The sequence below is a fragment of the Hyperoodon ampullatus genome (genome assembly GCF_949752795.1).
Source record: "Hyperoodon ampullatus genome assembly, chromosome: 11".
Classification (NCBI taxonomy): Eukaryota; Metazoa; Chordata; class Mammalia; order Artiodactyla; family Ziphiidae; genus Hyperoodon; species Hyperoodon ampullatus.
Window position 1 is genome coordinate 7,290,911 of NC_136924.1, and position 27,644 is coordinate 7,318,554.

The following is a 27,644-nucleotide window of genomic DNA, read 5'->3' on the forward strand; positions in this document are numbered from 1 at the left end:
GGGTTAAAAAAATCAAAAAACAAAAAAAAAATCACAAATCTATAGTGTTCAGTTACAGAATGAAAACTGAAAAATCAGGAGAGAACAAAACAAGAGGTGATGTAACACAAAAGAATTAGATGGAAGATTCTGATTATTTTCAGCAGTTCTTATTTCTTACACATATTAGAAACAGAAAAGCTTTTAAAAAGCAAATGTGTATCTATTATAACATTTCTGTACTTGTAAAGTAAGAACTGCATTAGTGATTTTAGTTTAAAACTATTATTTCCTATGGTCTGTTTTCCAGATAATTTCATGATCCTACTGCTGTAACATTTTCATTCGGAAGGTCTCTGCAATCTCTGGATTTGAGTTTTTCAAGAGCAAATGTGGTCACTACCAAAACAGGTAACAGACCTTCCTTTAGGTCAACATCATATTCATTCAGCTACTCTGCTGAGTACATGGAAGAATCCTGCATCAGTGGGTATCAGGTGAGTTCTCGTCATGTCTAGCTTGAGTCAAACTTTTAGACTTGTACAAATCTTCATGCGTTGAATAGGGAACAGGTTCTTTTGGATCAGAGGAATGTGTCAGAAAACCAAGAAGTATTTCATACAATGAACCAGCAGATTTGCTTGTGCCAAATGAACATTCAGTGAGTTTAATGAAATCATTCTCCTTTCTTAAGCTACAGAAGCAGCAGAAACGTTCAATTTTCCATTAGGATTTTTACCTGGGAAGTAGTACTGGTTCTAGACTCTGGGCTGCCACTGATGTCTAAATTCTCTTACAGTGTACACACGAGAATACCTGAAACACACACGCGCACAATCAATTACTAGATCACTGGGGTTAAGTATATTTTTAAAGTTACTCAAGTCTTACCTTTGCTGTGGCCCTGGCACGGAATTCGGGACAGCCATTAACAGTTATCGTTTCATGCATATATTGATACACCTAAAATGTTCACATAAAAAAAGAATGTGTAAGAACATTAAGAATATCAATTCTTTCATTGCAGATAGGACAATAAGTTTTCATTGTAAGACAGAAGTTTCCTATCACAAAGTGAAATAGGTTTGAATCAATTATCCTGATGACTTGGACCAAAAATCCCTCCTATTTTTTTGGGGGGGGCAGGTGGTGGTTAGGGCAGAGAAGAGAAGGCAATCCCTTTTATTCACTTTTTAATTTGGCTATCCATGTTTATCAAGTGACAAAACTTTTATATTTGGTTTTATAAAAATCGTTGTTGGTAAAATTTTTTACCATTATTTATAGTTCTATCTCTCAAATGTGTAATAAAAATCATGTATATAGTTATTTCCTGAATCTAGGTAACACTTTAAAAATAGCTTTCTAAGTTAATATTCCACAGAGCTGGGATTACAATATCTTTTCCTTGCATGTTGGAAGGTATGCAAGTTGGAATGTGTTACTGATACACATTCATAATTCATAACTATAGAGATTCAGGAGCAAAGACTAGTAAAGTAAGAGATTCTTGGAATTAGTAATACAGAACAACATATCAACTATGGGTTCATGTTAACATTTAGAGGAAATAGAAAAAAAATGGGGGGTAAAATCTGGACCCAGAATGATGTCATAGAAAGCATACAGGTTTTGCTGACTAACGGACCTACGTTTGAGCCTTATAATACAATTGGGGAACTATGAGGTCTTGGTTGAACTACTTTACCACTTTGACGCTCTTTTTGCCCATCTGAAAGATGGGTAAAGAATATTTAGTATGGTTGTTTCTTTTTTTTTTATGCAGTATACATTTTATTACTTTGTACTAACACATTCTCATATTACAAAGGCAATTTAGTGGAAGAATGTTTCTTTTGAAATTTGAATAATCTGAAAGAACACAAACAGAATTATACATAAAAACATACGCATTTGGATAAAAACAACAACAACAACAACAAAAGACAAGTTAAACAACAAAAAAATTTTCCTTTCTTACAGGTAGACATTGAAGTGGACCTAATCCGGTTTTCTTTTTAAAAGCCTCCAAACACAAAAGCAGCTTAAAATCTAATTAAAATGAATAAAAAATGTTTACTAAATTACTGGTCTTTGGCACCATTTTCTGTTTTCTGTTGTTTTGATGAAGGTTCTTCTTTGTCTGTTTCTTCTCTTGCTCTTTTTACTGGTCTAGATGCACCATTTTCATCATGTTCATCATCGCTATCAAATTTAGTTTTCTTGCCCTGAAACTGTACTTTTCCTTTAGCAGACCCAATCTGGGCAGCTTTATTTCCCTTTCCTTTTCCTTTAAATCTGTGACCTTTTGACTTCTATTTGTTTAGGGATTCTTGTTGATCTTCTATTATTTTTTTCAATGCTTCTTTTTCCACATCTCCTTCTAGAACTTCCCAGGTGACCTCTTTGTTCCTTAATTGTAGGTTACCATTATTTGCGTCTTTTGCTTTATCCAGTGCTTCCGTAGCTTTTTCTTTAAACAGAATTATTCCCTCTTTGGCTCCTCTGACAAAGTCTATCCATTTTATTTCACCATGATTTGAGAAAAGGATATGCAAATCTTCTCTACACATCTGATCATCTAAGTCCCCCGAGAATTTCAGCAAGCAGCCAATCTTTTCTTCTAGAGATTTCATTTCAGCATTTTCTGCTAACTTTTGTTTTTCTTCTTGCTCATGTTTAGCTCGTAATTTAGCTTCTCTTTTATTTTGCTTTCTTTCTTCATTTTTCTCTGCAAAGTAACCGTCCTTGAAAAGTATTAGCAGGTCTGTGTCTTTGTACTTCTGTCCAGGGGTCTCAACAAACTTCTTAGCAGATTCAATGGTGTCAAATACAGCAAATATTGATCCCTTAAATACTTTGTGCAATGTTCTTCTCATCTGAATATTTAGTACCTGACCTTTATCTTCCAACCATTCTTTTACGTCATCAAGGGTTGCATCAATTGGGAAGTCTTTAATATAAACAGATCTGTTTTTTACATCATTTTTATACTCATCAGTCACTTCAGGGAGGGGTTTGCTTGGAGATCTTCTAATTTTAGTTTGATCTTCACTTATTTCCATGAGTTCTGCCTTTGATTTGCTCAATGCTTCTACTATTACATTAAAGTCTGTTGTTAGACGGTTTAACCTATTAAATTTTATCATTATCTCCAAAGGTACCCAGCCTTCAGCCAGGTGGATCTGTTCCTTTAAAAATTTGTCACGTGGCAAATTTAAGTCACCAAAATAATACTCGATTTGATGACAGATTTTGGCCTCCAGAGCAGCCATTTTTTCATTATCACCATTTTCTGCCATTCTGGCTATCTTTAAGTTCCCAGTCCCACAGAGACGCACCACAGGGTCACTAACAGCGACCGCAACATCTCCCCTCCCCAGCACCGCCTGCTTGCCCAATGCACCTCAAGAAGATGGGGGTTGTCCCAGCCAGTATGGTTGTTTTTATTTGAAAGAATACTTTCAAAACGCCATCACAGCAGGTACTCCTTAGACAGCAGATATTATTACTAATTATGATTCTAGACACAACTATACAAATTGTTGAAACATAACAGAAAAACTGTTTTTCCTTTAAACTACCAGGGATGGGGTTCAGAAATCAGTAGTAAAATAAATTGCTCAATTTTAAATAAACTGAAGTATAGAGGATGACTTTTAAAGGATAGTTTGAAGAAGATATTTTGACAAAATAAGACGATTAAATATGCTTGATTATATGCTCATTTTGAAGATTTAAATAATAAATTTGTAAATATCTATTGCATAAGGCACAGGGGTAAAAGTCCATTTGGTATTATGCTGGAGTATTTTTCAGGAGTGACCCATTAGCTACATCAGTAAAAGATGAAATAGGAAAATTTTAATTGAAGATTTTTTCCTTTCTATGGATCTTATTTTATATGCTTAAGTCAAAAATTATTAAGGTGAATTCAAACTTTGATTAATTCATCCATTCAACAACCATTCATTGAATGTCTGGGACTGATTTCCCAACGTTTTTTATTGGCACATTTCTCAAATATATTTGGTTGAATCTCCACTAATGCTGATTCATCTTTCCCAGGTAGCATATTTAGGAGGAGAAAGACAAAGTGGTCTGGAGTAGAAAGGTAGGAGCACTACTCAGGATCCACCTTTTATCCTTATGTTTCCACTAAATAACTGGGGTATTCAGTTTCTGTGGGAAATCTAAACAGGAAGAGAGCAAGTGTCCAGAAGAGCATTTTGTGGAACTGGGACCTGTTAATGCAAATTCTTTAGGTTACCAAAATAACTGCTAAACATGTTTCCATGTTATTTCCTTGAAAGTGTATCATTTTGTTTCACAGAAATGGCCCTTCCACAAATAAATGCCACTTACTTGCTCTTACAGCCCATTTAAGAGGAGGATTTTCTCCAGCCTGTTTGCCTGTTTCTCTTGTTAATAAACTCTCTCAAATCTGACCCGTTTGCTCCATCCTAACTTATTTATTATCTGTTGCTTGAAGCACGGCATTAGTGTCTTAATTGGGTCTCTCTATCACCAAAACACTATAGACTTTAGTTATCAACATCAACTACCTACCTGACCATACTGCTGCTGTGCTCTTGGCTGTCTGCTGCCCTTACAGTAAAGGTTGCAAAGTCAAATTCTTACAAAAGTCAAGCTAGTGAAAATAATGCAGAGCACAGCCTCCTCTTTAGTCTTGTTTTCCTACTTCCTTTTCTCCTCCCTGACCATTACCCAAACATATCATACCCTCTTAGTTGCCCAGGCTTTTGCACATACTGTATGTTCTGTTTGGAATGCCCTTCCATCAGGAAGACTCTTATTTATCTAAGTTTAACACAATCATTAAAGGCTTAATTCAAATATTGTCTTCTCTGTTAAACATTCTCTGCCTTCCCCAAGCAGAGTAAATTTCTCCCTCCTTGGCTCCTGGCCAACTGAGTTTGTCTGGAGTCATTGTGGTCATCTTTTCCGGAGGAGTGACATGTTTGTTTGCATTCAAGGATGTTTATGAGGACAATCATGTAGCAAATAATTGGGGGAGGAGGAATGGTTGTCATCAATTGATTAAAACAAAAACTACTTTTTTTTAACCAAGGAGGTGAAAGGCCTGTACACTGAAAACTAATAAGACATCGATGATAGAAATTGAAGAAGACACAAATAAATGAAAAGATATTCTGTACTCATGGACTGGAAGAATTAATATTGTTAAAATGACCATGTCACCTAGAACAATCTACAGATTCAATGCAATTCTTAACAAAATTCCAATGGCATATTTCACAGAAATAGAACACAATCCTAAAATTTATATGGAACCACAAAAGACCTTGAATAAACAAAGCAATCTTGAAAAAGGAGAACAAAGCTGGAGGCATCACACTCCTTGTTTTCCAACTATATTACAAAGCTGTAGTAATCAACACCATATGATATTGGTATAAAAACAGACACATAGATCAATGGGACAGAATGGAGAGCCCAAAAATAAACCCATACATGTACGGTCAATTAACTTATGACAAAGGAAGCAAGAATACACAACAGGGAAAGGACAGTCTCTCCAATAAATGGTGTTGAGAAAACTGGACAGCCACATGCAAAAGAATTAAACTAAACTATTATCTTGGACCATACACAAAAATTAATTCAAAATGGATTAAACACTTGAATGTTAGACCTGAAACCATAAAACTCCTAGAAGAAAACATAAGTGGTAGGGCTTCCCTGGTGGCGCAGTGGTTGAGAGTCCGCCTGCCGATACAGGGGACACGGGTTCGTGCCCCGGTCTGGGAAGATCCCACATGCCACAGAGCGGCTTGGCCCGTGAGCCATGGCCGCCGAGCCTGCGCGTCCGGAGCCTGTGCTCCACAACGGGAGAGGCCACAACAGTGAGAGGCCCGCATACCGCAAAAAAAAAAAAAACCAAAAAAAAACATATGTGGTAGATTCTTGATATCAATCTTAAAGATTATTTTTTGGATCTGACTCTAAAAGCAAAGACAACAAAAGCAAAAATAAACAAATGGGTCTACATCAAATTAAAAAGCTTCTACACAGCAAGGGAAATCATCAACAAAATGAAAAAGCGACCAACTCAATGGGAGAAAACATTTGCAAATCATATATCTGATAAGAGGTTAATATCCAAAATATATGAAAAACTCATCCAACAGCAAAAACAAAAACGAAACAATCCAATATAAAAATGGGCAGAGGATCTGAATATTTTTCCAGAGAAGACATACAGATGGCCAAGAGGCACATGAAAATATGCTCAACATCACTAACCATCAGGGGATGCAAATCAAAACCATAATGAGATATCACCTCAACCTGTCAGAATGGCTATTACCAAAAAGACAAGAAATAAGTGTTGGAGAGGATGTGGAGAAAAGGAAACCCTCATGTACTGTTGGTGCCATTGTAAATTAGTGCACCACTATGGAAAGCATTATGGAGGTTCCTCAAAAAATTAAAAATAGAACTACCATATGATCCAGTAATTTCACTTCTGGGTATTTATCCAAAGAAAATGAAAACACGAATTTGAGAAGACATATGCACACCCATGTTCACTGCAGCATTATTTAGGGGAGTCAAGGTATGGAAACAACCTAAGTGGACATCAGTGGATAAATAGATAAAGATGATATGGTATACACATGCAATGGTATACTAGTCAGCCAAAAAAAAAAAGAGTAAAATCTTGTTACTCATAAAAACGTAGATGGGTCTTGAAGGCATTATGCTAAGTGAAATAAGTTAGACAGAGAAAGATAAATACCACATGATCTCACTTATATGTGGAATCTTAAAAAACCAAAACAAACAAACAAATAAAACCAAGCTCATAGATACAGAAAACGGATTGGTGGTTGCCAGAGAGGGGAGTTGGGAGTGGGCAAAAAGGTACAAACTTCAGTTACAAAATAAGTCATGGGAATATGGTGGACAGCATGGTGACTACAGTTAATAATACTGTATTGCATATTTGAAAGTTACTAAGAGAGTAAATCATAAAAGTTCTCATCACAAGGAAAAAAAATTTGTAACTATTCATGGTTATGGATTTAAACTAGACTTACTGTAATGATTATTTCACAAGGTATACAAATATTAAATTGCTATGTTGTACATCTGAAACTAATATATGTCAATTATACTTCAATAAAAAATAAAAATAAGGAGGAAAACTGAAGCACAAAAGAAAAACTAATTTTGTAAGAGCCTGAGATAAAGCAAATACAAATTAAGAATAATTATCCTTAACACCCCAATTTGAACTGTGAATTTAAAAACGTGCTATGCAAGAAGTAGTACTATATACAGATAATTGCACAGGCTCTGGAGATGGCTTGGAAACCCTGGGTCACTTATTAACTGTATGATTTTTGTCAGTTACTTCATTTCTCTGGGGCTCAATTTTTGCATTTGAAAAATGTGCTTAAAGCATCAATTAACTTCTAGGTCTGTTGTGAAGATTCAATAAGATAAGAACAGTTTGTAGGATGTAGTAAGTGCATAAAAATTAGTTATTATCATTACTATTATCATTATTATTTAATGTTTCCCAATGTATTTTTTTTTTTTTTTTTTTTTTTTTGTGGTATGCGGGCCTCTCACTGTTGTGGCCTCTCCCGTTGCGGAGCACAGGCTCCGGACGCGCAGGCTCAGCAGCCATGGCTCACGGGCCCAGCCGCTCCGCGGCATATGGGATCCTCCCAGACCAGGGCACGAACCCGCACCCCCTGCATCGGCAGGCGGACTCTCAACCACCGCGCCACCAGGGAGGCCCTCCCAATGTATTTGACCCTGGGATCTTTGAGGAAGAATCCTCTAGGACTAGGAGTCTATGAACACTTTTAGAAAGAACTGATCAAAGACTGTAGTTCTCAACTAGGGGAATTTTGCCCCTGCCTCCAGGAAACACTGGGCAATGTCTGGAGACATTTTGGGTTGTCACAAATGGGGAGAGGGATGGTGCTGCTGGCATCTAGTAGTCGACATGCCCAGTAGCCGGGATGCTGCTAAACATCCTACAATGCTCAAGGCAGCTCCCCACAATAATGAGTTATCTGCCAAAATGTCAATGATGCTGAGATTGTGAAACCCTGAACTAATGAATCAAGCTATATATTTTCTTTTGATGTGTAATAATTAGTGAGCTATAAAACAACACTTGTATAGCACTGAGTGAAGGGTCTCGTAAGTGTTCAGTAAATAATTTTTGGAGTCAAATATCATGATTCTGGTGCGCATTTAACAAGGACTTACTGTAGGCCAAGAGTAGTGCTAAGCATTTTATATTTATGAGTTCATTTAATTCTCACAACTTGTGATTCAGGCATTCTACACACAAGAAAACAGCCATGGAGATGGTAACAAAACCACAACTGCACAGCTAGTTAGTGGCCAGTTTGGTACAGAAATTGATATCTAGTTGCCTCCCAAATGTTTCCTCTTTTAACCACATCAGGTTTTCTAATATTGAGACAACATCGGAACACTACTATTTTTTTTTTTTTTTGCGGTACGCCGGCCTCTCACTGTTGTGGCCTCTCCCGTTGCAGAGCACAGGCTCCGGATGTGCAGGCCCAGCAGCCATGGCTCACGGGCCCAGCTGCTCCGCGGCATGTGGGATCTTCCTGGACCGGGGCACGAACCTGTGTCCCCTGCATCGGCAGGCGGACTCTCAACCACTGCGCTACCAGGGAAGCCCCCGGACCACTACTATTTTGGCAGCATGTGTTGAAACAGATGTGCAGATGTCACAAGTACTTATATTTTGCATAAAAGTTTCTGGGTTTTATATGGTGTCTACCACTATACAAGTGGTGGCTGCCAATCAACAATACGATTCTGAAACCAACAAATGCACCACTCCAAATGAAAGTGAAATAGCATTTTAATCCTCTTTTCTGGTTATAACATACTAAGATTAACTGAAATAAATCCAGTATTATTGTCAGTCTTTTTTCCTATAAAATACAATAGATTCTGATAGTTGGTTTTTAAAAGTGAGCTAAAAAGGTCATGGTCTAGTTATAGAGTCAAGTCAAAACTTGGAGATATTAATTCTCCTTCCATTAGCTATGTCATCTTAGGAACGTTTCTTAGCTTTTTACTTTCTAAGGGGCAAAACCTATCCCTGCCTATCTTACTTTTCAAGGACAATTGTAAAAGTATAAAATTTTGAAGAAAGGTGTTATGGAAAGCTAAAGTATTTCCCAGATACCCTGAGAAAGTTTCTGAAGGGAAAACAGAAAATGGTTGTATGAGCTTCTTCAAGGGACAGTGCATGGGGCTTACGGTCCTCTGAATCTTTTGGGTCCCCAAATGTCTGGCAACCTTTAGCTACAGCATTTCTAAGCACATTCTATTGGATATTATGGGTTTAATTCCTAGTGAAAGTCAAATAATTTATAAAAACTATTGTATAGAGTTTTAGTTTACATCTTAGTCAATAATTTCCTAACCTTGAATAAATCCCACAAATTCAATAGCATTTTGTATATTTAGAACCTATTCTAAGCTATTAAAAATTTACAAATACAGATCAATTCAATAAAGGCAGTGGAATTGTGGTGAGTTGGTTCAAAAAGATTCATTTATTCATCCATTCAACTAATATTTACTTACAAGCTATTCTAGTCAGTAGGTTAGGCACCTGGGCCAAAATATGAAAAAAAAATATTGGCTGTTTCTAAAACTTTGAATTAGTATTAATGTTCATTATAGAAGGAGTGTTTTAAAATATTTTAAGTGAGTAGTTTAAATTTTACTTTTTTTTATATTAAAAAGCAGATAGCCTACCTTTTCTGGATGGAAAGTTTGTCACTGGGAGAATATCAAGTACAAATGTCATAAAAGCTTCTCTTGTGGACCAAATTTACAACAGAATTCCCAGTTAGAGTTAAAACAAACAGCTAAAATTCAAGTGCAAGAGGATTCTTGCTTCTTAGCCCTCATTTATTATAGACTATGTAGACAATATCACAATATAAACTTTACACTGAATCATTCTTCTTGATCTTGAAAACCCTGATTGGTACAGAGATGTAGGAAAGGGATGACAAATCTATATCATCGGTTTCTTGCCCTTTGCTCCTTTTCTATGTGACTGTAAGGGACCTACTATCTGTGCATCTTAGTTTTCTACTATGTAAAATGCTATCTTCAAGAGTCAGCCAGGGCTTCCCTGGTGGCGCAGTGGTTGAGAGTCTGCCTGCTGGTGCAGGGGACGCGGGTTCGTGCCCCGGTCCGGGAGGACCCCACATGCCATGGAGCGCCTGGGAGCGGCTGGGCCCATGGGCCATGGCCGCTGGGCCTGCACGTCCGGAGCCTGTGCTCCGCAGCGCCACGGCGGTGAGAGGCCCGCGTACCGCAAAAAAAAAAAAAAAAAGAGTCAGCCAAAGAAGACAAAGTACGTGGCTTCATGAACCATAACCTGTTATTCTTATACTTTTATTATAATAGCTGCTATATTTCTATTATTACTATTATATGTGTGTCTAAGATTTGGTTGGAACGATGCCTTTAGAATTTAGCTGCTTGGTGAGAAGTGTGGAAAAAACTTTGAGTTCAAAACTAGATTCTGATTGTTCTGCCTTCCGCTCTTGCCGATAGCTGTGTTGACTCTTGTATTTTGATGTTATTTAAAGTTGCTGCGTGAGGCAAACACTACTTAGGCTCACCTTACCCCACCCCCATTTTCCACTCCCTCCTCCCAGCACTGCCACATGACCCAGTTCTGTCCAGCGAGAATTCAACTGGAAGTAGATGAGAGGCTTCTGTGAAAGTGTTGCTGTTTTGGTATAAACACTGTCTGTTTCCCCACCTCTAATTTTCGTCCTGATTGTGGATATTATCAGCTGTAGTAGCAACCTGTAACTGCAAGAGAAAGGCCACGGAAACACATAGACATCAGCTCTGATCACATGGAGCTCCTGAATCCCTGTGAGAAGCTGCCTACTCTCAACTAACTGTAATGAAGAAAAACAGTCTATTTGTTTCAGCCACTGAAGTTGGATTTTCTGTTACTTTCAGCCAAGAGAATTCCTCATTGCTACATTACTCAAGTAAATGTTATACAGAACTACGCTATATTTAGACCCTGTTTTCTTCTAGCCTCTTCCAATTCCAAAAGTTATAATTTTTTCATTAGAAATCAAAGCAAATTTGTTAATATGAGGATTTAGAAACTAAGAGAGGATAGACTAAAGTCACAGTAAAAAAAAGATGGAGAAGCTAACTCTTGGAAAAACACTGTTAGGAATATGAAAAGACAAGCTGACTAAGAGGAAATGTTTGCAAAACACATAGCTCATGATGGCCTCCTATCCAGAATATAGAAAGAGTTTTCAAAAGTCAATAACAAGAAAACAACCCAATTAAAAATTGGGTAAAGTATCTGAACAGGCATGTCATCAAGAAAGGTGTATGGGTGGCAAATATGAAAAGATAATCAACATCATTAGTTGCTGGGAAATTAAAATTAAAATCATAATTAGACACATGTACACACTTATTAGAATGTCTAGATTTTTTAAAATCCTGACAATACCTAGTAGGTGATAGAGTGTTGAACAACTAGAACTCTTGTGGGAATAGAAAATGGCACATCCACTTGAGAAAACAAATTAATAGTCTTCCACAGATTTAAACCTAAACTTGTAAGATTCACTTAACTACATTTAGCTATTTATCCATGATAAATAAAAAATGTATATTCATACAAAAATTAGATGCAAGCACACTTTATTCATAATCACCACAAACTGGAAAAAACTCAATTGGCTTCAACTGTGAATGAATATCAAATGGAAGCACATCCATACTATGGAATACTGCTAGGCAATAAAAAGGAACAAACTACTCATACATGCAACAATGTGGATGAATTTCAAATGCATGTTGCTAAGTGAAAGAAGCCAGACTCTATAGATTTCATTTATAGGATACTCAGGAAAAGGCAAAATAATAAGGACAGAAAACAGATCAAAGGTTGTCAGAAGCTGGGGGTGGGATGAATTGACTACCAGGTATGAGAAAATCTGAAGGGTGTTGGAACTGTTCTAATATCTTGATAAAGGTTATGGTTAACATGATTGTATGGGATTACGAAAACCCTGAAACTGTACACTGAAAAGGGGAAATATTACTCGATGGCAATTATACTTCAATAAACCTGACTTTTAAAAAAGCAGAAAATATTTCTTAAGAGATGAAAATATTCAGAAACTTAATTGTTATTTTGGAAACCTAAAATAAAGACTTTAAAACACAAAAACCTACAGATATTTAAGAAAGTATTTAATATAATAAAAAGATAACATTAGCCCCCATTCCTCAAAGTTTATCAGTGTGGAAATCAACATATACTTTAATGGATGGTAATATCTCTTTCAAAGTGTCTTATTATAGATGGGCTAGCTACTAAAATGTCAATAGAATTATAATCAAGATTAAATAAACTTCTCTATATCAGTGACTGGAAAAAAGAAATAAAATTTTCAGCAACATTGTGAAAAATGAAAATGGCATTAAACCAAGTTACCTCAAGAGGGAAAATAGTAGACATATGATCAGATTAGAGAAAATGAATGAGAAAGTCTAAATGAGAAAATTACATGGTCCAAATCCTACCACATTATAATGTTCATTAAAGCTTCTTATATGTAGGTTTTTATTAAAAAGCAAGCAAGAATGTACTTTTTTAATAAGAAAAAAAGCAATGTAAGTATTAAGACTGGTATTTATATCTATAGCTATCTATAATTTTTTTAATGGATTTTTTGATTTTTCAGATTTGGAAACTGAGATAAGAGTTGAATAAAGTTATCTGATGTGGACTCTGATTTTAAAATACTTAAATTTTTCATAACACTAAAAGTGAAGACTGAGCCCCCTCATGTCCTTATATAATTAGAGGCCACCTGGGTAGTTGGACAACATTCACAATATTAAGCCACAGTGTATTTATAATAAAAACTCGGCAGTTTTTCTGAAAGCAAATTTTAGGCCAAGGGAGGTATCTAAAATAAATATGTGGCTCTAAATTTAATTGCATTTAGTGGAGTCCATGCATGCAGAAATCGAGTGCCCTGATGTGAATGTGCATACTGTACTCGATGTGACTAGAATAAAATAGAAATAGAGATTTCATCACCAAACACATGGTCTACTTATTTTAGGAGGCTTTGTAGAAATAGTTCCAGACCAATTGAAAACTGGCCCATCTATTAAGGAAGAGATAGTCAAAAAATATCTAATTTTTGCCTTGAATTTTTTCTTCCATATTGGAAAAATGGCAGCTATAATTAAATGTTATACATTTAAATCTATAGCAATCCATGTATCTATATTGTTCCCATACGCTTTTCTAACTGTAGAAATGTTCCATTTAAAATCACAGTGTGGGCTTCCCTGGTGGCGCAGTGGTTGAGAGTCCGCCTGCCGATGCAGGGGATACGGGTTCGTGCCCCGGTCTGGGAAGATCCCACATGCCGCGGAGCGGCTGGGCCCGTGAGCCATGGCCGCTGAGCCTGCGCGTCCGGAGCCTGTGCTCTGCAACGGGAGTGGCCACAACAGTGAGAGGCCCGCGTACCGCAAAAAAAAAAAAAATAAATAAAATAAAATCACAGTGTTAGAATTCCTATAAACCACAAAATTTAGGGTATAAAATTTAATGTCTAGGACCAACCATTTTTTGAAAAGAAAAGAAAATGGTACACACTGGTTACAATTCATGTCTACTACAGTGAGACCATCAAGAGTCAAATCAATCCTGTGAAAATCCAAGAATAAAATATCTTGAGTATTGTCTTTTTCTACATCTCTCCTTGACCATCAACTTTGATGAAAACACGCCCCTCATTGGCCAAGAAAAACATTGACAGGTAGAGAGAAGCAAAGGATAATACATCTCTATTAGGTTGAAATGATTTAAAAAGAGAGTTCAGAAACTTCCCTGGTGGTGCAGTGGTTAAGAATCCGCCTGCCAATGCAGGGGACACGGGTTCGAGCCCTGGTCTGGGAAGATCCCACATGCTGTGGAGCAACTAAGCCTGAGTGCCACAACTACTAAAGCCCACACACCTAGAGCCCGCGAGCCACGACTGCTGAGCCCACATGCCACAACTACTGAAGCCCGCGTGCCTAGAGTCTGTGCTCCACAAGAGAAGCCACTGCAATGAGAAGCCCGCACACCACAACAAAGAGTAGCCCCTGCTCACCGCAACTAGAGAAAGCCCATGCACAGCAACAAAGACCCAACACAGCCCAAAATAAATAAATTTATAAAAAAATAAAAATAATTTTAGAAAAGAGAGTTCAGTCATTAAAACAGACGTTTGACACTATTACTGGTAAAATCAATATGTCGACTGACATTCTTGCCAGAAATGGTGGCATTACCTACAATCAAAAACAAAAACAAAAATCACTGAATTTGAAGATTCAAAAATATGTGACATTGGGGGTAACTAAACAATTCTGACCCCTCTCTTTCAAGTGTGGGCCTCTGTACACCCGCTTACTTATTGCCTCAATATCCCCAGAGAAGGAAGACCTATCTGCTCACATGATTGGTCAGCACCCAAGAACCGTATTAAGCCATGGTTTTACCAGGGTTACTGACAGTGTCTCTAAAAGGGTTAGGAGCCACGAGACCCATCTTCTACTCTTTCTGCACCCATGTCACAAGAATTCAGGTAGGAGTTGCCTGCTTGGAGGAGATGTAGCTGTTGCTCTCGTTTTCTATTCTATAATACCTTCTTAAGCCAAACCTGACATCTCAGATTCAGACTGGAGAAAAAGGGGGATTCATTTAGATGTAAGGGCCCAAACTTCATTCTCCAATCTATATTTTACCAGAAAGAGCCATACTAGAGAGGATTTGGGTGCTTTCCATGTTAATAACAAAGTGGTCATTTGTTTCCTATTTGGTTATGGGCCTTTCACGTTGCTTCCTTGGTTGGTAACTCCTTGAGAAGAAGGACAGAATGCAGGAGAGGATTTGAGTACTCCTGGACCATTGGCTATGATACCATCTTAACAGCACTGAAATCTCAAGTCTACCTCTCACAGTCCACACGTGAGACTCCATAACTCAGACTTTCTGCTGCAATGTGATACATGCCATTTGTGATCTGCTTTAAAGGACATTAAGTGGACTACAGCAGTAGAAAAGCTGAATTGAAATGGTCCATAATTTGTGACCTAACTCGTGTGTTAAAGTGAATTTATGAAAAAGGTATTACTAGACTGAAGGGAAATATAGCCTCAAATTGCAAGTGATCACCAATGCTTAGATATAGATGAAGATAAGGAACATTTTGGACAAATTGATGCCTTTCAATATCTACTCATCTTCCTAGCCAAGTTATAAAGGGACAGGAACTTTTTTTAAAATGCTGTTATAGGTTAATTCTAATGAGAAGGGCACACTAGGAAAGTTCTCCAGCACTCTGCTTCCCAAATGATGTGGCAGGGATGAGAGGACCCCTCAAGGAGGATAACCTGGGATCACTTCCCAAAGAGGATTAAATGCCCTTTCATGCCTGACAGTAAATGGATGGCACATCCTTTCTTTTTCTTCTTTTTTTAGTTCTGTAGGAACTCAGTAGGGGGGCATCAGGACTGTTGGTATATTACATATCACAGTCTTCAGAATCTCCATCAATTTTTAAATTTCCAAAAGTTAGTTATATCATTTGTGGTAAGTGAATTAAAATGATTCTGCCATATACTTACATTTTCCAAAGGGAACAGAAAACACTCTGTTCAATTTTATAGTTTTACAACTAATTATAATTATTCTGTTATATAAAAGCAGAAGCATTAGTTGTGAAACTATAAAACTGAAGAATGACTATAATTTTTAAAACTATGCCATTAACCATTAATTTCTCTACTTTTCTGTTTGTTTGTTTGTTTTTGCAGTACGCGGGCCTCTCACTGTTGTGGCCTCTCCCGTTGCGGAGCACAGGCTCCGGACGTGCAGGCTCAGCGGCCATGGCTCACGGGCCCAGCCACTCTGTGGCATGTGGGATCCTCCCGGACCGGGGCACGAACCCGCATCCCCCGCATCGGCAGGCGGACTCTCAACCACTGCGCCACCAGGGAAGCCCATCTCTACTTATTTTTATAATTGGTTTATATTTCCTAGTGGGTTCTTAACACACATAACTTTCATAAGGTAGTACAAATACTTTGTACAAATTATTTAATAACTGCAAGGAAAAAATAAGATCACAAATAATGGATGATTTCCACAGGGTCCACGTGGCAGGTGGCCAAACCGCCAGGGAGAAATCTCTTTCCTTATGGTTGTCTAAAAAAGAATTCCCTTAAGGCAGCTGTTCCTGTCCTGTAGTTGTTACACAACAAGAGTCCCCTGTGACAGGAAACACCTGAGCAAAATTTTGGAAAGGTGTCATTTCCAATTAGTATAGCACCATTCAAAGGGACTGGATTATCTCTATTTGCTTACTTTGGGTAAAATTCAAACAAGGTTTGGGGCTTAAAATCTGTCTCTTTTTTTCTGATTGGATTAAGACAATGTGAAATCTCATGAAGGATTCCAAAGTCCTAGGATATTGGCTCAGCAGGGTTGAAATTTACCAGCGTACTTAAAAGTTTGCAAGAGTTGTAAAATCAATTTCTACTTCTTAAAATAGGTATTTATCAGGAAAATGAACTAATCATTTTGGATAATTAGGAGTATATTGTCAGTGTCATATGAGTCATATCAGCTAATCAAATGAATAGTAAAGAAAAACTTTAACTCAGTAAAAATCAACCTGATTATTCAGTTGATTGAAATAAATTTATTACAGGTAGTAATAAAGTTGCCAGAGGTAACAGTAAAAATACAGGATGCACAGTTAGATTGGAGTTTCAGATAAACGATGAATAAATTTTTAGTTAAATTATGTTCTGTGCAATATTTAGGACATCATAAATGGATCATGGTTGAAAAGGAAACTATTATAGTTTGGCAAGCAAGAGATGCTGGATATAATTCAGAGTAGAATGGTGAATATGATTAAGGAGTAAACTGAACAGAATTTGGTGTTGGAAGCCTCTGGGCGAGAAAAGATGGAAAGGGGTCTGGTTTGCTGGCATGGGCAGGGATGCAGGATAATGAGTTTGAGTCATTGTGTGATCTCCAAGAGATGTTCAGTAGACAGCTAGATATGTAGGACCGAATATTAGAGGAAGTATATGGGCTGTAAGATATAATTTGTGAGTTATCTATTTATTTAGTTGGCAAATGAAGTCCTTTGTGTATATGTTATCCTTTGGGAGAAATTTAGAGTGAGAAGATGTGAGAGTCTTGAGGGGTTCCAACATCTATTTATGTAATTTATAAGCTGAGCCTTAGTCTTATATTTAACCTATAGAGCCAAGGCATCTATCTGAATTTAAATAACTCATATATAGGCCTTTTCAAATAAAATATATTCAGGAGAGAGGGAATACAAAGAAATAAATTTTTAAAAAGTGATTTGACAGTAAAAGTAATCGATATATACTATAGAAAATTTGTACAACTGTACAAGCAAGAAATTAGAATCATTTATAATTCCATACCAGGATATAACCACTGTTAACATTTTGGGGGATTTATTTCTAGTCTGCTTTATTTACTGATTTTAAGAAATCAATATCAAGTCAGTCATTACATACCTTTTATAATCTGATTTTTCACTTAAAATACTGGGAATATTTTTGCCATGTATTAGTCTTCTACATTATTTTAATGGTGCCATCATATTTAATCTTATAAATGTGCCAAATGTATTTATGAAAAAAATGACTGAAAAATGAAAGGCACTCCATGTATAGATCTTATCATCTGTCCAAAAGACAGAGTTTATCAATTACCCTTTTTACTATAGCTTATATACTTCATACTTGGTTATTCCTACCTCTTCTTGCTTCTGTTCAGATAGACTCAAGAAAATACAGGCCCATTTACTGGTAACTAGAAGTCTGATAAAAAATGAAAGGGATGGGATCGATAGAAAAGAGAAACAGACTATAATTATTTCCTGATCAACTTTGGGATATTCACTGCCAAATTCATATTAGACTTGTCCTGATTTTCTTTAACTCCTGAGCATGAAAGTATACACTATATAATTTAACTCAGTATCTTACCAATTAGATCAGAGCCAGATCATTAAAACACAAAAATGAATTGTATCTATAAGCATTACTCATCAGAATCCTAGTGGCACAGACATGTTAAGTAGTGGGTCCTCCGGATTTTTATAGGAAAATGTGAATTAGAAAAAATCCTATTGTAGATAGACATGATTTTTAAACCACAGAATTTCACTCCTAATGCAAAAAAAAAAAAAAATAGAATCAGATTGTGTGACTTATTTCATAATCTACTAATTATTTTTGTTTTGCTTTGCTTTTCTTCTTTCTATTTTGATTACTTGAAAGTTAAATGAAGTTAAAACTGAGTTATGGACAGTTCAATAAGAAGAGAAGATATTAATAAATTATAATTCTAGTAATTCCCTGTCTGGTTTTCTGCCAATTTATGTGGTACACAGAAATAAAGATCTTTTATACTTACTACAGGAAGCAATGCTTGCTATAGGTAAATTTTTCTATAACAATTAAATAGTGAAAATTACTAACAGATTATTTCTGAAATTAAGTCAGTACCAAAAAAGATTGTTTACTAAATGAAGCTTCAGAGTGGAAGAGGTTGCGGATACATGCTGAAAATGAGTAAAAAAGAATCCTGACTTCTGGTCTGGGTTTTAATACCAAATGATTGCATCATCACTTAAATTTTCCAAAGGTTCCATAGTTCCTCCTACTATTTAGAAAGTGTTTTTAAAACACGTGCTAACTCACCTCTTAAAGACTTTTTTAGATAGTAGCTGTGCAGCCTTCAAGTAGTCTTCAAAAGAGAGAAGCAGAAGATTTGGTCCTTTCTCCAATAAGTTATCAGATGGCAGAAGTTTTAACTGTCTCAGTTATGACCGAATCCTTCAGTGTACACTAACCCTACAGTGAGGCACATGTTGGTCATCTCTGTGAAACCTATAAAAATAGTTTCATCATGTTTCACGTGTTTAGGTATCCTGGAAAATTATGAATTATGATCCTTTATATTATACAACTGCATTCCTAGGCCTGATCTGTCTTCTTGAATTGACTGTATTGAAAATGAACACCACCACTGACTCTTGTTAGTTGCAATAGTTATGGTCTATAAAGTCTCTGCAAACATTGAATTAGCAAATACTGAACCACTGCTCCTATGGAAAATTCAGAATTGGGATGCTCTGAGTCTCTGGTTACATTTCCATCAATTGATGAATTTATTAGCTTGTTTTATGTGACTTTTTGTTTAAAGACACCTTATTCAATATATATTGTTGATAATTAACATTGAACTCAAGGCCAACAGCACTATAACTCATGCCTGAACAAAGTTAATCTAGCAAGAGCATTCTCTCTGAAAGGTACATCCCAGCCTTCTGGCCCTTAGGAACAGTGGACAGCACCTACCCATAGGTGCACACAAACTTAACCAAGCTGCTACTAATGGCAGATTCATTTGGCCTGAATTATCCAGATTGCTCAGGTCCCTTCCCTTTCTATTCTGATGAGTTGTTTACTTATATGTCCTAATGACTATGATTGCTCAGTCACCCAAGAAGGGAGAAAGGAGGCTCACAATAACCCCCCTGGTGGTAAATAAGTGTTGAAAATGAGAATATTTTGATGTGGCCCATCTGATGTGGCTTTTTGACATAGTCCTCCTAACACAGACAAGTAAATTTAAAACACTATTTTTTTTTTAAATGACCAAGCAATGGGTACAACAGACATCTCTGGTCCTCATCTATCCTGAACCCCATCTGGTGGTGTGGGTCAGGCTTGTGGTGAGGCTCAGGAATAAAGCTGTCATGACTGCAGGCACGCATAATGCCTAAGAATAGGGTAACTGCTAATATTGCTTCAAGATCCTGATTTCAATTCTTTTGGATAAATACCCAGAAGAGGGGCTGCTGGATCATATGGTAGTTCTATTTCTAATTTTCTGAGGACCCTCCATACTGTTTTCCATAGCAGGTGCGCCATTTTGCATTCCCACCAACCCACCAACAGTGTGTAAGGATTCCAATTTCTCCACCTCAACCAATACTTTTGTCTTTTGTTTACGTTAAGTGAAATAAGCCAGTCACAGAAAGACAAATACTCTATGATTTCACTTACAGGAGGTATCTAAATCAAATTAATAGAATCAATGAGTGGAAAGGTGGTTGCCAAGTGGTGGGGTGGGGGATGGGAAAATGGGGAATTACTAAACAATGGGCATAAAATTTCAATTAAGAAAGATGAATAAATTCTAGAGTTCTGCTGTACAACACTGTGCCTAGAGTCAACAATACTGCATTGCACACTTAAAAATCTGTTAAGAGGGGCTTCCCTGGTGGCGCAGTGGTTGAGAGCCCACCTGCCGATGCAGGGGACATGGGTTTGTGCCCCGGTCCGGGAATATCCCACATGCCGCAGAGCGGCTGGGCCTGTGAGCCATGGCCGCTGAGCCTGCGCGTCCAGAGCCTGTGCTCCGCAACGGTGAGAGGACTGTGTACCGCAAAAAAAAAAAAAAAAAAAAAAAAAAAAAATTCTGTTAAGAGGATATACCTCATGTTCAGTCTTCTTAATATAATTTTTAAAAAAGAATAGGGTAAGGACATCTCTTGTGCATTGAACTGGAAATTCTTTTTCAAAAGCTAACTGATAAAAGGCTCTTTTTTGGGGGAAAACACATTAAAATATTCCTTTGAGGATAGCGCAGCAGCAAACATTCACTTAAACCCCCAAATATATCTAGATTTTATTTTAGAAAAACCTCATCTGCATTTTTGCAAAATTTCATATTTTAAAAAATAAAAAAGATTTGTCAAATTACGTCAGTTATACCTCAATTTTTTAAAAAAATGATTTAAGATTATTTACACAGATCTTTCATTATTTCCATATCTACAGACAAAGTTACACTCATAAGTTTAAGGGCATAATACTAAGAGCAACTGTATTTATTTCTTTGTTGAAACCAAATGAGCTTACCTAGACATGAGGTTCAAGATGCCATGGCAAATCAATTTCAATAGTCAATTCCCAAAGCTTGACCCCTGTGATCTAATTATAACCTTACGGCTCTAAATATCCCCACTCTACTTGGAATCTATATGAAATTTTGTAAAAGTTGGTTCCATATCAAGACCAGAAAGAAAAGTTTAAGAAAATCACTTTATTGCTACAACAGAACACAGCAAAAATGATGTGAAAAAAATAATGGACTGTTTACATTTGCCATTTTAGGATGAAGGCATTTGAATTTTTTTGTTTTGAAAAATGATTTTTTTTTATTTGCCAGGAAGCAGGCATGTGTTTTCATTAGGGATATTGTTGGAAGATTCACACAAAGAAAAACATCTGCATCATTATCACTACTGTCAGAAAAATTCTCTGGCACGCAAAGCAGGGAATGCCACTTGTCTCAGGCAGCAGAGATGCTAACTCATTAAAAAGCCCAGACCTGAAAAAGAACTGAACTTCATTTAACTTTTGGGAGGGATATGCCAGGTTTAATTATAGAATGTAAGAAGAAAGACACCAAAATGCAACATTTTTTATGTGAAAATATTTCATAAGACATTTTCTCTCTGAAAGAAAAAGTAGGTCAGTTTTATCAATGTGGAAGATGACTTGAATCTGAATGCATTATTAACCTGCCCTTAGGCATGACAAAAATCTGCCTTTGTATTTCCATATCCTGCAAATTAAATCTTATAAAAATCTAACTTTTGAAAGGGGGAAAAATGCTCAGAAAGTTTTAATGAGTTTGAACTGCTTCATTACTACCTACCCTCAATCAGGTAAATGCTATCAATTCAGATTGACGCAAAGAATCTCTTTCTCAGTCACTGATTATTCCTGTCACACGGCCCATTCATTTTTATCAGAGATAACTGTCAGCATAACTCAGCATTAAAGGAAAACAACTTCTGATTCCATGCCTGCAAGTCTATAGTGTCCTCTTTATTTTCTTACTGCCTATGTAAATGCATATTTTTAAAAGCTTTTAATGAAAGAATAAGGTCGCATAGCCATTTTTCTCATCTGTTAAGCAAATTATCACTTTGTATTATAAAATTAAAGAAATTCTACATTGACATGACCAATGAAATGAAAAGCCCATTTATCTGAAATTTTACCGGGCTTGTTTTTTTAAACTGAGTGGCCTATCCTGCTATCTACTGAGACTAGGGGTGCCTACTTATTATATACTATCTATACAGTTCTTATTATCTTACTTTAAGACAAAGTAAGAAATCAAAACCCCAGTCCAGGGAGAATGGATATATGATATGTATGGCTGAGTCGCTTTGCTGTGCACCTGAAACTATCACAACATTGTTAACTGGTTATACTCCAATATAAAAAAAATTCTATACTTATATATATGTGTATATAATTTTTTTTGTATACATATGTATATACATTTTTTTTTGCCTTGTGGGGGGGGAACCCAGTCCAACGACTGAGCAGTGGAAAAGAGGGATAGGATCAATGACTGCCGTGTGATATTAACAACATCTTTTTTTTTTTTTTTTTGTACGTGGGCCTCTTACTGTCGTGGCCTCTCCCGTTGCGGAGCACAGGCTCCAGACGCGCAGGCCCAGCAGCCATGGCCCACGGGCCCAGCCGCTCCGCGGCACGTGGGATCCTCCCAGACCGGGGCACGAACCCGCATCCCCTGCATCGGCAGGCGGACTCTCAACCACTGCGCCACCAGGGAAGCCCTAACAACATCTTTGAAGAAACCGGAAGTTTTCTTTGGCAGCTGTCATATTAGATCATGATGTAGTGTGATCACATACGTGGTCAGCATGTAGCGTACCCAAAAAATATCTACTCTTACACAGTAAGGTGACACTGAAATTCTCAGCAAGACTCAGAGTCCACTGCATAGTGTTTTATGAAACTATGAGAAGACAAACAGGCCGCTGTCCTCTGGCTCTTAGATAAGGAGATGAACTGAAGAGTTACTGCTATGTGATCTCCACCCTGAAAAGGCAGATGACAAGAAGTTACCCTCCTCAAAATAAGAGGAAGTACAGCCTTCCAGAGAGTGGAAAATGTTTCTTCCATAAAGTGGTTGTCATAGAATTGTTGTCATGATTTACCTTGAGCTGTTAGGATTCTTGCTCGTGCCTCCCCAAGTGGAGCATAAGCCACTGTGGACCATTTCTTAGATGGTTTTCTAAATTCAATATTATGATAATCATGGACCACGTAACAAGGTAAGAAAGCAGACGGCCTTAATCTAATTCACCAGTGTTAAATAAAAGTGTGTGTGTGTGTGTGTGTGTGTGTGTGAATGTGTGTGTGGTTGAGGGAATTTGTAACAGCTGACAAGAAAAATACAGCTTCCCTTCTTGAAATTATATGTAGTAAAAGCCCATATTTGTTTCTATTATGTAGACATATTCTTCAAAGACTAAATGTAATAAAGATGAAAGGATTCTCGCACTTTTAATTATTTCACATAAATTAAATTTCAGGTTATTAAATAGATATAAAGCTTTAAAAAAGGAAATAATCAGACTACTCTATCCAGAGTAGTGGGGGGCGGAGTCAAGCTGGCAGTGTGGGAAGAAGACACGTTAGCATCTCAGGCCGGCGCCTGCCGGCCGCTGGTGGGGGACCCTGATGCCCAAGGAGACGAGAGGAACCCCCAAGTGAACCGGTAGGAGGTGGGGGGACTGAGGGGGGAGGAGAAGTGGAGGCCAGACAGGATTGGTGCCCCTGAGGCTGGGGAGGTCAGGAGAGGCAGGTGGGAGGGGCCCTCCAGGAGGAGCTGGAGAGGAGCAGAGGGCGTTTGACCCACCCACTCGGGCATCGGGAGCCAGCTGGGCTCCCAGGTGAGGTCCTCTGCCCTCTGAGACCAGGGCTGGGGGGCACGACTGGGCCCCTTCTGTTCCTGGAGCCTAAGCCCCACCCTCCACAGCCCCTAGGGCCTTTTCCAGCCCTGTCCTAAGCATAACCCCATCCACCACCCAAACCTCGCCCTTGCTTAGGCCCCGCCCTCCACAGCCAAGGCCTTCTCCCCCCGCTTTTTTTCTTTTCTTTCTTTTTTTTTTTCTTTTCCCTCCTCCTCTGTTTTACTATTGTGGTACTGATGTACCTCCCAGTTGCTGATTCATCTATATTTTAATTTTTATATTCTTTCTAACATATCTGCTAGCTTCCTAGTCTAATCTTTTTTAACCTTGTTATTGTTCTTTATTTTTTCTCAGGCTGCTTGGGGGATCTTGGTTCATGAGCCAGGGGTTGGGTGAAGCTCCTGTGGTGGGAGCTCCAAGTCCAAACCACTGGATTAACAGAGAACCTCAGATCCCAGGGAATATTCATTGGAGTGAGGTCTCACAGAGGTCCTCATCTCAGCACCAAGACCCAGCTCTACTCAACAGCCTAGAAACTCCAGTGTTAGAAACCTCAGGCCAAAAAACCAGTAAGACAGGAACACAATCCCACTCATAAAAAAATTTTTAAATGAGACAGCAAAAAAATATGTCACAGATGAAGGAGCAAGGGAAAAACCTGCAAGACCAAATAAATGAACAGGAGATAGGCAAACTACCTGAAAAAGAATTCAGAGTAAGATAGTAAAGATGATCCAGAATCTCAGAAATAGAATGGAGGCACAGACTGACAAAATACAAGAAATGTTTAACAAAGATCTAGAAGAACTAAAGAACAAACAAACAGAGATGAACAACACAATGACTGAAGTGAAAAATACAGTAGAAGGAATCAATAACAGAATAACTGAGGCAGAAGAATGAATAAGTGAGCTGGAAGACAAAGTGGTGGAAATAACTGCAGAGGAGTAGAATAAATAAAAAAGAATGAAAAGAATTGAAGACAATCTCAGAGACCTCAGGAACAACACTAAATGCACCAACATTCAAATTATAGGGGTCCCAGAAGAAGAAGAGAAAAAGAAAGGGTCTGAGAAAATATTTGAAGAGATTATAGTCAAAAACTTCCCTAACATGGGAAAGGAAATAGTCAATCAAGTCCAGGAAGCACAGAGAGTCCCATACAGGATAAACCCTAGGAAAAACACACCAAGACACATATTAATCAAACTAACAAAAATTAAATTCAAAGAAAAATATTAAAAGCAGCAAGGGAAAAACAAAAAATAACATACAAAGGAATCCCCATAAGGTTATCAGCTGATTTTTCAGCAGAAACTCTGCAGGCCAGAAGGGAGTGGCAGGATACACTTAAAGTGATGAAAGAGGAAAAACCTACAACAAAGATTACTCTACCCAGCAAGAATCTCATTCAAATTCGATAGAGAAATCAAAAGCTTTTCAGACAAGTAATAGCTAAGAGAATTCAGCACCACCAAACCAGCTTTACAACAAATGCTAAAGAAACTTCTCTAGGTGGGAAACCCAAGAGAAGAAAAAGACCCACAAAAACAAACCCAAAACAATTAAGAAAATGGTCATAAGAACATACATATCGATAATAACCTTGAATGTAAATGGATTAAATGCCCCAACCAAAAGACAAAGACTGGCTGAATGGATACAAAAACAAGACCCATCTGTATGCTGTTTACAAGAGATCCACTTCAGAACTAGGGACACATAGAGACTGAAAGTGAAGGGATGGAAAAAAATATTCCATGCAAATGGAAATTAAAAGAAGGCTGGAGTAGCAATACTTGTATCAGATAAAACAGACTTTAAAAAATAGAGACTGTTACAAGAGATAAGAAGGGACACTACATAATGATCAAGGGATCAATCCAAGAAGAAGATATAACAATTATAAATATATATGCACCCAACATAGGAGCACCTCAATATATAAGGCAAATGCTAACAACCATGAAAGGAGAAAGCGACAGTAACACAATAATAGTAGGGGACTTTAACACCCCACTTAACACCAATGGACAGATCAACCAAACAGAAAATAAATAAGGAAACACACCTTTAAATGACACAAGAGACCAGATAGATTTAATTGATATTTATAGAACATTCCACCCAAAAGTGGCAGAATACACTTTCTTCTCAAGTGCACACGGAACATTCTCCAGGATAGATCACATCTTGGGTCATAAATCAAGCCTCGGAAAATTTAAGAAAATTGAAATCATATCAAGCATCTTTTCTGACCACAACACTATGAGACTGGAAATCAGTTACAGGAAAAGAAACTGTAAAAGTCACAAATACATGGAGGCTAAACAGTGCGCTAGTAAATAACCAAGAGGTCACTGAAGAAATCAAAGAAGAAATTTAAAAAATACATAGAAACAAATGACAATGAAAACATAATGACCCAAAACCTATGGGACACAGCAAAAGCAGTTGTAAGAGGGAAGCTTATAGCAATTCAATCTCACCTCAAGAAACAAGAAAAATCTCAAATAAACAATCTAACCCTACACTTAAGACAGCTAGAGGGGGCTACCCTGGTGGTGCAGTGGTTGAGAGTCCACCTGCCGATGCAGGGGACATGGGTTCGTGCCCCGGTCTGGGAGGATCCCACATGCCGCGGAGCGGCTGGGCCTGTGAGCCATGGCTGCTGAGCCTGCGCATCCGGAGCCTGCGCTCCGCAACGGGACAGGCCACAACAGTGAGAGGCCCGTGTACCGCAAAGAAAAAAAAAAAAAAAAACAGCTAGAGAAAGAAGAACAAAGAAAACCCAAAGTCAGTAGAAGGAAAGAAATCATAAAGACCAGAGCAGAAATAAATGAAATAGAAATGAAGAAAACAACAGCAAAGATCAATAAAACTAAAAGCTGGTTCTTTGAGAAGATAAACAAAATTTATAAACCCTTAGCCAGACCCATCAAGAAAAAAAGGGAGTGGATGCAAATCAATAAAATTAGAAATGAAAAAGGAGAAATCACAACTGTCACTACAGAAATACAAAGGATTATAAGAGACTACTAAAAACAACCCTATACCAATAAAATGGACAACCATGAAGAAATGGACAAATTCTTGGAAAGGTAAAATTTTCCAAGACTGAACAAAGAAGAATTAGAAAATATAAGCAGACCTATCACAAGCAATGAAATTGAAACCATAATTAAAAATCTTCCAACAAACAAAAGTCCAGGACCAGATGGCTTCACAGGCGAATTCTATCAAACATTTAGAGAAGAGCTAACACCCATCCTTCTCAAACTCTTCCAAAAAATTGCAGACGGAGAAACACTCCCAAATTCATTCTAAGAAGCCACCATCACCCTGATACCAAAACCAGAAAAAGATATCACACACAAAAAATTATAGAACAATATCACTGATGAACACAGATGCAAAAATCCTGAACAAAATACTAGCAAACAGAATCCAACAGCACATTATAGGGATCATACACCATGATCAAGTGGGATTTATCACAGGGATGCAAGGATTCTTCAATATATGCAAATCAATCAATATAATACACCATATTAACAAATTAAGGAATAAAAACAATACAATCATTTCAGTAGATGCAGAAAAAGCTTTTGAGAAAATTCAACACCCATTTATGATCAAAACTCTCCAGAAAATGGTCATAGAGGGAACTTA

At 37.4% G+C, this 27,644-nt stretch overlaps 1 protein-coding gene and 1 pseudogene across 2 annotated transcripts in view; both read right to left on the bottom strand.

Moving 5' to 3' along the window:
- Positions 1-27,644, bottom strand: part of LIN7A (lin-7 homolog A, crumbs cell polarity complex component) — a gene marked incomplete at both ends in the record, with an annotated part of 121,280 nt that overhangs the window by 33,577 nt on the left and 60,059 nt on the right. The window contains one exon of the mRNA XM_079715154.1: positions 871-942. Coding sequence (XP_079571280.1) covers positions 871-942 — 72 coding nt within the window. The remainder of the gene's footprint in view (positions 1-870; positions 943-27,644) is intronic.
- Positions 2,064-3,281, bottom strand: LOC307060079 (lupus La protein homolog; annotated as a pseudogene). The gene has a single exon. The product of its transcript is annotated as a lupus La protein homolog (transcript).